This window comes from Hemiscyllium ocellatum, chromosome 5, assembly GCF_020745735.1.
Source record: "Hemiscyllium ocellatum isolate sHemOce1 chromosome 5, sHemOce1.pat.X.cur, whole genome shotgun sequence".
NCBI classification, from domain to species: Eukaryota; Metazoa; Chordata; class Chondrichthyes; order Orectolobiformes; family Hemiscylliidae; genus Hemiscyllium; species Hemiscyllium ocellatum.
In genome coordinates, this window is record NC_083405.1 from 25381801 (window position 1) to 25395685 (window position 13885).

Consider the following 13885-nt stretch of genomic DNA (forward strand, 5'->3'; position numbering starts at 1 on the left):
GGAACGAGTATCATTCTGTGTAGTCAAGAAGGAGATTCCTTCCTGATGAAGGGCTTATACCTGAAACATCAACTCTCCTGTTCTTCGGATGCTGCCTGACCTGCTGCGCTTTTCCAGGGCCACACTTTTCAAACTCTGTTCCAACATTGGCGGTCCTTACTTTGTTCATGAAATGCTAGATGCCTGTGTTCCCAGCTAAGTGCCACGGATATCTGCTGTGTGCTGGAGATTAACCTGCAGTGGGAGGTGATTGATCCAATGATTGTGGTCCATGCTAGTACTAATGACATAGGTAGAACTAGAAGAGAGGTTCTGCTGAAGGAGCATGAGCAGCTAAAATTTAAATTAAAAGGCAAAACCTTTTTTTAAAAATCTAAGCCACAAACAGATTGCCACAGGTAACCAAGACTGTACACCTACGAGTGTCATTGAGAAATGAGTGTCAATAAACAGAGTTTTAATTCATCGGGCACAACACCAGTAATGGGGAATTTGGGAGCTGGATCATTGGGATGGTCTTCATCTGGGCCACACTAAGACCACTATTCTGGTGAATTATAGAACTAGGGTGATACAGAATTCTGTAAACTAAGTAAAGGATGGGTAAAGGATCAAATTTTGGAAGATGTGATAAAATAACAGAAGACAAGGCAAGACAGTAAAGTTATTAATAAGATGAATGATGATCAAGGAGCTGCAGGAAGGGACACTGTGAACAAACCTAAGAGTGCACCAGCAGACAAGGATAGAGGTTACAAATAATAAAAAGACAAAACTCAAGGCTTTTTGTCTGAATATACACAATATTCCTAACTAAACAGGCGAATAAAAAGTGTGAATAGAAATAAACACGTTTGATTTAATAGCCATTACAAAGACCTGGTTGCAATAACACGAAAGATTGGGACCTGAAAATTCAGTGGTAAATGACATTACTGAAGGACAGCTACTACTTAAAATTGGAAGGATAGATCTGTTAATTCAGGATGATACTAACACAACACAGAGCGGTGACTATTTCAGAAGCTCAAGACATATAGTCAGTTTGCGTAGAGGCGAGGAGTTGTAAATGCCAGAATTCACCGATGGGAATCATGTATAGGACCTGAACAATAAACACTGTCGGGTGTGATAAGAAACTCTTGGGTGATTGGAATCTTCATGGAGATTGGCACTGGATAAATCGGATTGGGAAATGTAGTTTGGATGATTAGTTGATGGAGTTTTCTGGGACAGTTTCTTAAAGCAGCATATTCTGGAGTCATACAGGCTATGCTAGATCTCAATGGGCAATGAGACAGAATTTACTCATGGCCTCATAATGAAGGTGCCTTTAGGTAGCAGTGATCATAATATGACTGAGTATCACATTCAATTTTAGGGAGAGAAAACGAGACCTAGGTTGAGACAAAAAACAAACTGCAGATGCTGGAGTCCAATTTAGATAGGCAGGAGGCTGGAACAACACAGCAAGCCAAGCAGCATCAGGAGCTGAAATCAAAGTTGACTTCGCCACCTCCTAATACTGCCTGACTTACTGTGATCTTCTAGTCTCCTGTTGTAAACCTAGGTTGAGCAGTTTAATCTTAACCACGGGCAAATATGACAACATGCAAATAAAGCTGGCAAATGTGAACTGGTAAATTAGATTCAGAGAGAGCTCAGTAGAGATTCAATTGCAGGCATCTAATGAGATATTTCAGTGTACTTAGAAAAGTTACATTTCAGTGAGAAAGAAAATTTTGAGGGAAGAATGCATCCTCTGTGGCTAATAAAGGAAGTTGAAGACAGTATGAAATTGGAAAAAAAACATGCAATGAAGTGCCAGATAAGTGACAGGTCTGAAGATTTGACAGAATCTAAGAAACAGGAAATAAAGGATATTAATAAAATATTAATAAGGAGGGAGAAATTGATGCATAGACAGCTAGCTAGAAATATAGACACAAAGTATGAATTTCTAAAGGTATTTGTAATGGAAAAATAAAATACGAAATGACTGTTGGTCCTCTAGAGAAGTGGACAGAGGAATGAATAGAGTCAGAGTTATACAGCACAGGAACAGACCCTTCAGTCCAACTTGTCCACACCGACAACATATCCCAGTCTGACCTAGTCTCATTTGGCCACATTTGATCTGTATCCCTCATAACTCTTCCAAATTATGTACCCATCCTGATTCCTTTTAAATGTTATCTTTGTACCTGCCTCCAGCACCTCTTCTGGCAGCTTGTTCCACATATTCACTACGCTGTGTGAGAAAAAGTTGCCCTTCAAATCCCTTTAAAATCTTATTGCAAATGACGAAATAAATCAATTACAATCACAAGAAAAACATACCAAGGATACACCTAACACCTAAAACCTGACAAGACCCAGAAGGTCATTGCCAAATCTTAAATGAAATACATGCTGAAATAGTAGGTACATTGGTTTTCATTTAAAATTCTGGAGATTCCTTTATTCAAATAATGAGGGACACAGAAAGCAGGAAACTAGATGAGTGACCTCACCATCTGGCAATGCTAGAGAAATGTTATTAAGGAGACTAGATCAGGATGTAAAGAACATTTAATATAATCAGACAGTGTGACAGCAAATTTGTGATTGACTAATTTACTGGAGTTCTTCGACGAAATGACGAATGAATAAAAGTCCAACTGTGGATGTGCTGTACTTCACTTTCTTGAAAGCATTTCTGAATAAATACACAAGGTCTTTTCCTTAGGATGAAGGAGTCCAGAACTAGAGGTATAGATTTAGGGTGAGAGGGGAAAGATTTAAGAGGGGCTATTTTTTCATGCAGAGGGTGGTGCATGTATGGAATGAGCTGCCAGAGTAAGTGGTAGAGACTGGTACAATTACAACTTTTAAAAGGCATCTGGATGGGTATATGAATAGGAAGTGTTCAGAGGGATATCGGCCAAGTGCTGGCAAATGGGACTAGATTAATTTAGGATATTAGGTTTGCGTGGCTGAGTTGGATCAAAGGATCTGTTTGCTGTACATCCGTATGACTCTATCTGACAAAGTTCCATATCAAAAGTTACTACACAAAGTAAGAATTCACGTCAGGATGAGTAACATATTAGCACTGATAGAGGATTGTTAGGTAACTGGAAACAGTTGGAATAAATGAATCATTTTCAAGCGGGCAGGATGTAACAAGTGATATGCCACAGGGATCAGTGCTAGGTCATCAACTGTTTACAATTTCTCTCAATGACTTGGATGAAGGGACCAAATGCATGGTTGTTAAATTTGCAGATGACAAAAGATAGATAGGGAAGTAAGTTGTGAAGAGTGCACAATGGTTTGCAAAGGGATATAGATAGGTTAAGCGAGTGGGCAAGAATTTGGCAGATGGAATGGAGGAAAATTTGAACTTGCCTATTTCAGCAGGAATAGATGAGCAGCAGATTACCTAAATGGAGAAAGATTGCAGGCCATTGAGGTACAGAGGGAGCTGGATGCCATGGAACATGAATCACCAAAATTAGAATGAAGGTACAGGAAATGATTGGGGATAAATGAAATGTTGTTTATTGTAAGGGGAATAGAATATTTAAGAAGGGATGTTTTGCTGCAGTGATACAGGGAGAATGATCTGAAGGATATATACAGATTTGGTCTCCCTAGTCAACAAAGAAAGGAAATGTTTTTCAAGCAGTTCATGAAAGTTTATTCAACTGATTCCTGAGATTGGGGAGATTAAGAAAAAGGAATTGACAGGTTAGATGTGTAGCTACTGGAATTTAGATGAAAGAGGGGCGATCTTTTTGAAACATTTAAGGGATCCTGAGTGGAACTGACAGGGTGGGTGTTGAAAGGATATTTCCATGTGTGAGGAACTGGAGGTAACCTATTTGAGACAGAGAGATGGAAAATTATTTTCTCTATGACAGTATTTGGAAGTTTTTGCCACAGAAGTTATCGGCAGCATTATTTAAGGAAGGAGACAGATTCTTGACTAACAGTGGAGTCAAATATCAACTGGGATCTGTCAGATCATGGAGTTAAGGATATGGTTAGATCCGCCATGTTTATACTACGTGGTAGAGAAGGCTTGATGGCCTGATGAACCTACTCCTACTCCTAATTCGTCGAGGTATGTCTGTTCTTTATCTTCTCCTGGAACATTTAGTAATCAGGACCTGAAGAAAACAACAGTGTTCAAGCAAAAAGTGAGGTGTGCAGATGCTGGAGATCACAGCTGAAAATGTGTTGCTGGTTAAAGCACAGCAGGTTAGGCAGCATCCAAGGAACAGGAAATTCGATGTTTCGGGCCAGAGCCCTTCATCAGGGCTTCCTGATGAAGGGCTCTGGCCCGAAACGTCGAATTTCCCGTTCCTTGGATGCTGCCTAACCTGCTGTGCTTTAACCAGCAACACATTTTCAACAGTGTTCAAGCATCCACTCAGAGGCCAGTGCACTGGAGGTGATTGTGCAGATTTGCCCAAATGTTTGTGGATCTGGCTTCAAGATGGGCAATAGCACATTTTTGATTTCCATTGAATCCAGGGGAAGTGGCAGAGGCATTGGTGTGGAAATTCAGTGCTTTGGCAATCTTATGCATCATTGATGCACAGTCTGTGTTTCACTTCAGTACAGGAGTGCGGTGATGGCATTTGCTATATACATTATGACTTTTGGTGACTTAAGATTTTTGTTGTCAAACACGTGCTCTTGTAGATTATGAAAGGCTGACCTGATGCAGCTATGCTGGATCGCCTCATTAACAACTGTCTTTTGAGAGAGAGAGATGGCTGCCAAGGTATAAAAAGTACTCAATGTGTTCTTACAACATATATAGGTGGAATACATGGCTCATTGGGTGTATGGTACTGCATAAGTTTTGGTTCGACAACTTTCAAAACAGTTTCTGTATACAGAATTGAAGAAGTCACGAACGACTGATAAACTGGCGCAATCAGAGCCATAACACTGCATTATCCCCAAACTATGGATCACATACACTTACGGTGGTCAGTTTAATTTTGGCATAGACGGAGATTAAAGTGATTTCTGGATATACAATATTTAACATTAACATCAAAGGCCAGTTGATCCTTGATGATGAAATGAACGATTTCAATCTCACTGCCTTGCTTGACCCTGGTCTAGATTCAGATCTCCCACTCACGGTAGTTGTAGTCATATCATCCTAAATTGTCGGGTACAAAGGGGAAATGGAATGAATTTAAATTATGATAACTTTTCCCCTCAAATCCAAGACATGGAAGTATCGCTTGATTTATTCATTTCTCTTTCTACTCCCATCGCTCTCCGAGGTAGGCTGAACAGTGTCCCCCTAGTTTTCAAATTGCAATTATTAAAATAAACCCACAGCAAGCACCTTTAAGAATGGTCTTATTAATGAAACATAGGAAAATTGTTTTCCTACTCCATCCACACACATAAGCACTCAAGAAATTAAGAAGGACAGGATAGAAGAGAAGAGAAGTTATAAGTTACAAGTTTTGGTAAACCCACAGGTTTAAATCATTTCATGCAAACTATAACGTCTTGGAGGTCAGTGTCCAAAAATAGTTTCCTTGGTAAGTGGTTTTCCGTCTTACAGGCAAAGTGTGGGCTTCTTTCCAGCCAGGAGCTTGGAGGCAATGACAGGGTCTGAAGCAGACTGCTAACTCAACATGAAATCACACACTCCCTCTGAAGGTCAAACAGCAACCAACATAGAATCCCAGACTAGTACACTGAGGTAGTTCAACCAACTCAGATTTCAGTCTTGCAACAATGTCAGATATTTCAGGTGCTGTGAATCAATCCAATTGGAAGATGATTTAGCCAACAGCTAGGGAGCTAGTTTTACTTTACCATCAGAATTTCCATTACAAGGTGAAGAGGTAACTAAAAGTATAAAATCAGCACCAACTTTAACACATTGGGGTTTTGAGGCATTTTTTCAGTCCCCGTCTGGCTGCAAGCAGACAGACAGTCAATGATTTGGGTTCTTCTCGTTGTTCCTGACACTTTCCCAGTCTTTGTCATCAAGTAAATCCATGTCACAGGTTCCACTGGAAGACTGAAGGTCATATTTTGTCTCAAGAACGAGTTCCTCAATCACTTGCCTGGCTGTAATCAAACATCTAATTGATTCCAATGGTGCAGTATTAGAGCTCAGGACAGGTAGTGGGTTTTTTTTTGCAGGAGGTGGGGGAGGAGGAGAAAGCATCTCGTACTTCTGTTGTGTCTAAACGTAGTAGTGTTTCAAGTAACATAGAACCACCTTTCTTGTCCAAACTTAATTGCCCAATGAAAAATGAACTTGTCAGAATGCCAACACATTCTTAAATTAAATTCTGATTTTTGAGACTTAATTGATAGACTCAGCAAATGTACAGAAGAATTACAGTGAAGACTATCATACACGTTTAACGTAAAACATAAATGGAAACAAAATATAGGGAACATTATGGTATTGGTAACAATTTCCTGATGTACTAGATACAACAGTGGGCAGAAAATCAAATGAAAAAAAGTGATACACAAGCACTAATATTATCAAATAAAAAGAAATCTTTTATTCAAAAGGTACCAGATTTTCAAAATTGTAAAATCTGTGAACAAACCCAGTCCATTGTAGATTACTACTATGGAGGCACTTTATCTGCTAGAACCTATCATTATAACATTTACTAACACGGCCTATCACAATAATTTGTCTGAGAAGAACAAATTCTTTAAATTCAATGTAAGAAATCTACTTGGACACAATCATGCTACTTGTCTTTCACAAACAGAATGGTTACTGTTATATGTAATATTTCATTCTGTAGGAATTCAGGTAATTATGGGATGAGGCAAGGCACACACCCAAGTGCAAATAAAATGGATTTGTAATGATTAATTACAGAGGAATGTGTATTTGGGTGTGTGTGTTACCAATTCCTGGGGCATAAACAAAATGTGTATTTTTTTTTATGGAACTGTTTTATGTAGTTACTGAAGTAACTATTTTCTACCAATGTTATGTTGTAGACAACACATGCACAAAGGGATGTTCAAACATGCAAGTTTCAACAGTTTTGAATTGATCACGTAGTGATTCAGCACTTGGGCAAATATACATTATTCAGAAAGTCAGAATGGGCCAGTTATGTCTCATCTGTTTTTTTTAAAGATTATGATTAAGTTAAAGGGAGTGTTTATGAGTATTATCCATACAAACTTCCAGAAGGCATATAATAAGGTTGATACAGATTGAAAGTAAAATGCTCTGAAGTGGAGGTAGCCTTTAGAATACGATTGGAAATTAGATGAAAAGTAAGGGCCACATCATAGGAATAAAGGATATGCATGGAGTTCAATTGATGGGTGGGCCAAGTGATCCTACGGGTCTGTCATCTAGTCTCAATTTTTCACAAATTAATGGCCAAAGAAAGAACAGAGTTGGACACCCAATTTTATGGATGATCCTAATTCTGGGAGTAAGGGTGGATGCAGGTACAGTTACAACAGTTAAAAGATATTTGGATAAGTACATGAATAGGAAAGGTTTGGAGGAATAAGTTTCAGTTTATCTCTGGTTGGATCGCTCAAGATTTTGAATACCTTCAAATCTCCTCTTAACCTTCTCAACTAAAAGAAGAACAACCTCAAGCTCACAAATCTGTCTAACTAACTGAAATCCCTGACACCGTTGTCATTTTTCTCTAGCTCAACTAAGGCCATCTCATCTTTCCTAAAGCATGGTGCCCAGAATTGAACATCATATTATAGAAACCTATTGCAAAACAGCACTGACAGCACATTGAATGAATTTGCAAATACAATAGTTTGGAGAACTTGTTACAAAAATAATGGACCTTTGAAACTCTCTGGATTCATTAACAAATATGGGCTGAATGGTCCACTTTGACCATAACTTCTTGCAATTGGGAGTCCTGTGCTGGAAAAGTAACAAAGCTGACTGAGGTGTTGCATTCATTAAACAACATACCTTTGATCAGGTCTGAATCTTGTATCAGTGCGTGGCAGGTATAACTTTTCATCAGGTTCCAGTTCATTCAATCCTAGTGCATATTTGGTGAGACCGTAGTACTGCTCAAAATCTTTTGGCATGGCATCTACAAAGACAAATCAATACATAAATCTTAGGGACATGTCACACACAAATGTCAAACCAAAATGGAGTATCACATCAGCTGCCCAAGTTATAATAATCAAATCAATCATTTGCAGAAAATTAAAAGGAAAACGCTCAGTAGGGCGGCACGGTGGCACAGTGGTTAGCATTGCTGCCTCACAGCGCCAGAGACCCGGGTTCAATTCCCGCCTCAGGCGACTGACTGTGTGGAGTTTGCACGTTCTCCCCGTGTCTGCGTGGGTTTCCTCCGGGTGCTCCGGTTTCCTCCCACAGTCCAAAAATGTGCGGGTCAGGTGAATTGGCCATGCTAAATTGCCCGCAGTGTTAGGTAAGGGGTAAATGTAGGGGTATGGGTGGGTTGCGCTTCAGCGGGTCGGTGTGGACTTGTTGGGCCGAAGGGCCTGTTTCCACACTGTAAGTAATCTAATCTAATAAATCAATTTGAACTAGGTAGAGAAGTTTGTGCAATTACATTTTAAATGGTAAATGTGAGTGTTTTCCAATTTTAAAGAAATATGAAGAGAAACTTTGCTTATTGAAGTTATAGATTCCTAAAAAATTGACATCTCTTCTCCTCTGCATCCATTACCCTAGCCAAATAGTTTACTCAACACAGGTTTAGTTGAATTTTCATTAATCTTTCAAAGGGTGTGGATATCACTGACAGGATCAGCATTTGCTGCCTATCCCTTATTGTCCTTGACTGAGTGGCTTGCTCAGGTATTTCAGAGGGCAATTAAGGGTCAACAGCTTTGCTGAGAGTCTGGAGTCACATATAGACCTGATAAGCAAGGGATGGCAGATTTCCTTCCCAAAAGGACATTAGACATATAAAGACAACTGCAATGTCACAAGCACTGAAACAAGCTTTCAACTCCAGATTTATTAACCGACTTCAAGTACTATCAACTACCATGGCAGGATTTGAACCCATGTCCCTATAGTATTAATGAGCCTCTTATTTACTAGTCCAGTGATATTACTGATACACCCTATGAACAGTGCAATTTTTATTTGTATAAATCTTTTACACTTGCCATTAAATTTTTCCAAAATATGCCTAAAAACATTATGATTCAACAAATGTTTGATTCTAATTAAATGAAATTGTGGGCATTCACTCAACAAATTTAGCATTTTGTCAGAAAAACTAGACAGCGATCTGAGTAAGCTTTGAATTTTGATATCTATGTAAACACTGCGCAAGTGATTATAGTTTGCGTAATCGTCTTGTCTGGAAAGAGCAATCCTGCAAATGGAATCTTCAGTGGAAATGCAGGGAATGGGCTCTCAAAGCTCAGTTTCCAAAAATAGGTTTAATTACACCATAAATTTGCAGTTTCAAATGCCAGTACAAATTTTCTTCACAAACATAGATATTCAAATGCAAAGGGCGAAAGACCTTGATAAACCTCATGCCCGAATCTCAATAATTTAAAAGAACTTTGCTCGATGTTCTGCTTACTTACCAATCAATAAGCTAATTTATTCCTTCAATTAGTCATGAGCAGACTATTAAAAATATATAAATTGTCACGATGTACAGTCACTATTGACCAATGTCTTTGCACCCCAGGTGCTCTGGATACTAGAGTTTTGCTGTTCCATGACTCCTACAGTACTGAGCCTGCACTTCGTTGACATCAGAAGCAAGTTTCAAAAGTTTAGATAAAACCACAGGTTATACAAGTAATAAGCCAAATATAATTTGATACTAAACGATGCTAGCTATCCTTTTATACTGCAATTTAAAAGATTAAAAATGAAAACCGAGCAGAAGGATTTTAAACACTGCAGCATCTTCCCACAACTCAGCAAGTGGTCCCATAATGACGCATCATGTGCATCAATTTTCTTACAGGCCAATCCTTCAGAAAATGGTGCTTTTAAAAAAAAAGGAGCTCTTAGCTTCAGATTCAAAAACTGTGAAATCAAACCCCCCAGAGTCCTGAACACATGTGCGATATGTGGAGCAGAGATGACAACTTGCCAAATTTAGCACAAAAATACAAAACACTTTAGAGAAAATTCAGATGCCCTGGTTTTTTCCAGGTTTCTCTGTTTCAAAAGAATGTGTTGAAAATCCTTGCCGAGTTTAGCTCCAACATCATTAAAGATATAGGAGGCTTTCCATGCAGAATCACCTTAGGCAGAAGAATAATGTTGTAGAACACAGTTTCCTAAAAGGGTTGTTGAGACAACAAGAGGGATTAGGAGCTGACATTTTGTGACTATTATCCTCAAGGCAGAAAAAGAGTCCTGCAGCAAGGACACAGGTCCCTTGACCCAAATTGGTCCATGCTGAACAAAATATCCATCCATGCTAACTCCATTTCCCTACACTTGGCCTACATTTTTTCCTAAACCTTTCCTATCCATGTATTTGTCCAAATGCCTTTTAAATGTTGTTTAATGCATGTGCCTCTACCACTTAAACAGCAGCTCATTCCATATGCTTATCACCCTGACTAAAAAACGTTGCCCCACAGGTTCCCTTTTATTCTTTCCCCTCTAACCTAAAATTAATGTCCTCTAGTCCTCGATTCACAAAACCTGGGAAATAGACTGAGTGCATTCACCCTATCCTTGTCTCTCACCATTTTAAACACCTCTATAAAATCCCCCATAGTCTCCTAGGCTCCAAAGAGAAAAGTCCTAGCTTGTCCAAGCTCCCCCTATATCTCAGACCATGAAGTCCAGGCAACATCCTTATAAATTTCTTCTTCAATCTTTCCAGTTTAATAACATCCTTCCTATAACAAGGTGACCAAAACTGAGCACAATACTCCAAGTGCAGCTTCACCAACATCCTGTATAACTGCAACATAACTTCCCAACTTCTATACTCGTTGCCCTGACTGATGAAGGCCAATGTGCCAGAAGTCTTCTTCACTGCCCTGTCTACCTGTGACTCCACTTTCAGAGAACTGTGAACCTAAACTCCAAAATCCCTCTGTTCCACTACACTCCTTAAAGCCCTACCATTCATCATGAAACTTCTATCTTCCAAAATACAAGACCTCATACTTATTTATATTAAACTCCATTTGCCATTTCTCGGCTCTCTTCCCCAGCTGATCAAGGTCCTGCTGCAAATGCTGATAACCTTCCTCACTGTCCATGATAGCACGTATTTTAGTGTCATCAGCAAAAGTACCAATCGTGTCTTGCACATTCTCATCCAAATCAGTGATATAGATAACAAACAGCAATGGGCCCAGCAACCCCTGAGGCACTCCAACAGTCACAGGCCTCCAGCATCCTTCCACTATTACTCTCTGCTACCTTCCATTAAGGGAATCTTGGATCCAATTTGCCAGCTTGCCCTGGATTCCATGCAATCTAAGCTTCCAGCGCAGCCTACCATGTGGAACCTTATCTTAATTGTCACTCTCCTTCATCTGCTCTCACAAGACTTCTTGCATCCACTAACAGGAGGGGAAGATGGTTGGGATTGTTGGAGGTTAGTTATCTCAACTCCAGGCAATCTCTGCAGAAGTTCCTCAGGGCAGTGTGCTAGGCCCAAACACCTTCACCTGCTTTATCAATGACTTTCCCCCCTATCATAAAGTCAGAAGTGGGAATGATCATCGACGACTGCACAAATGTTCAGCCTCACTCATGACTCCTCAGATACTAAGGTAGTCCACGTTCAAATGCAACAAGATCTGGACATTATCCAGGCTTTGGCTGAAAAGTGACTGGTATCATTAGCACCACACAAATGCCAGGCAATCGTCATGTCCAATAAGAGACAACCTAACCACCACCCTTTGACATGTAATGGCTCTACCAACACTGAATCCCCAACCACCAACATCCTGAGGATTACCATCCTGAGAAACCCAACTGCATTTGCCATAAAAACAGTGGTTACAAGAGCAGGTCAGAGGCTCGGAATCCTGCAGTGAGAAACTCACCTCCTGACTCCCCAAAGCTTGTCCAGCATCTACAAAACATAAGTCAGAAATGTGATGGAATACTCTCTACTTGCCTGGATAGGTGCAGTTCAGGTGAACCACCATCAGGTGAATGACCTGATGGAAGGAGCAGCACTCCGAAAGCTAGTACTTCCAAATAAACCTGTTGGACTATAACCTGGTGTTGTGTGATTTTAACTATGTCCACTCCAGTCCAACACTGGCACCTCCACGTCATGGCTATCCATGACAAAGTAACACATTTGATTGGCAACACATCCACTGTCTCTGCCACCGATGTTCGGTAGCAGCAGTGTGTACCAATTACAAGATGCACCGCCGAAACTTTCCGACTTATCATCTACGCAATTCAATGCAATTTGTGTGCCATTAAATTATTTTCATGAAAATAATGTTCACCGATAGCTAAAAATTCTCATCTCATTCCATCCACTCATTGGTTTTGTAGCAATGTAGAGGTTTATTGATAATCCAAACATGACCGCTTTCATACATTTTAACGAAGAATGTGAAATATTCAGAAATTCCAATTGAGTAATGTGCCAGAGAGAAAATGTAAAATCAGTGTTTTAAAAATATTTAATCAGATGATTTGAAAACAAATGACATTAAATGAAGAGTAAATTGTAGGTATCAAGTACAAATTTAACTTTACAAACTCCGTTCCAAAAAGGTAGAAATTTGTTTGTTCAAGGTTAAGTGTGGAGGAGAGAATAAAAGTGGCAGATAGTTCCATTCAGGGTCCAGTTGGCTTTTCTTGTGCAAATAAATATATATGCATTGATAAACTGCCAAATTATATGGCAGAGATTCAGGAATTCTGTTCCCAGACAGGACTTTCTGGGCACTATATTTAAAAGATTTCCAGACTGTGCTGCACTCTCTGCAATCCAGTAACATCCTTAACCTCTGCTCATCATCCCCACCCTCCCTAGAGATATCAGAGACAGGCAAAAAGTGGAGCCACCTTTTAACAATACAGCTCAAGAGATTCTCCTAAAAGCTGCACAGAAGTAACGGGAATTTGTTTTTCTTGGGATTGTAACAGGAGGCCAATGAAACTGATGAAAGAAGCCATGGCAAAGGTGGCAACAGAGGCCAGCAATTATTCAGGGCTCAAAAACCTGACTCCTGTGCCACAAGAGGAAGAGTGATCTGCTCCACTCTATTAAGGTATGTACTACTATCTACTCCATGCTTCATGCCCCTGTAAGTGCACATTAGCATTGTCAAGTTGCTACTGCAGAGGACTGTAAACATGGCAGGCATCACTATCAGATGTTTCTCATGCAAATTTCATTGCAGCCACCAACCTACTTGCACCACAATGGTATTACTTCTCACACATCTGCCAAAGTTTACACTTAAAAGCAATAAAAAGGAGTTCCAACACTCAACAGCTCACACACCAGCTCACTGACTTCTTTTCACATGTAGGAGAATGTTCATATTTGGTAACTTTTCATGAAACATTTGTATGGAAACAAAACACAACTAGAAGAGATGGCTTTAATATGAGCACCTCAGGCAGCTCAAGTACAGACATCATAAAATGCTTCACTGTTTTTGCCAGCACCTTCATTCAGGACCCTTTAACATTCAACTTTTCCATTCCACATTGCGGTTACTCACACAGTCCAGCACAGAATCATCTGGACGCTAGACTATCAGAAGTTGCTCACCAAAGTCCTCTAAGGAAGCAGGTTTCCTCAAGCACTGCTACTAACCCTGTCATCAAGGTGGCATCAGGATTACTAGTCGGAAAAGATTAAAATGCTGAAGTCACTTTGGACACAAGGGTACCCTTCTGTCCAACTTGACACAAATATAGCAC

General features: G+C 39.7%; 1 protein-coding gene across 2 annotated transcripts in view; it reads right to left on the reverse strand.

Moving 5' to 3' along the window:
- osbpl3b (oxysterol binding protein-like 3b) overlaps window positions 1-13885 on the reverse strand; it is a 222673-nt gene that overhangs the window by 18525 nt on the left and 190263 nt on the right. For both annotated transcript variants that reach the window (XM_060824591.1, XM_060824590.1), the window contains one exon: window positions 7964-8090. In XM_060824591.1, coding sequence (XP_060680574.1) covers window positions 7964-8090 — 127 coding nt within the window. The remainder of the gene's footprint in view (window positions 1-7963; window positions 8091-13885) is intronic.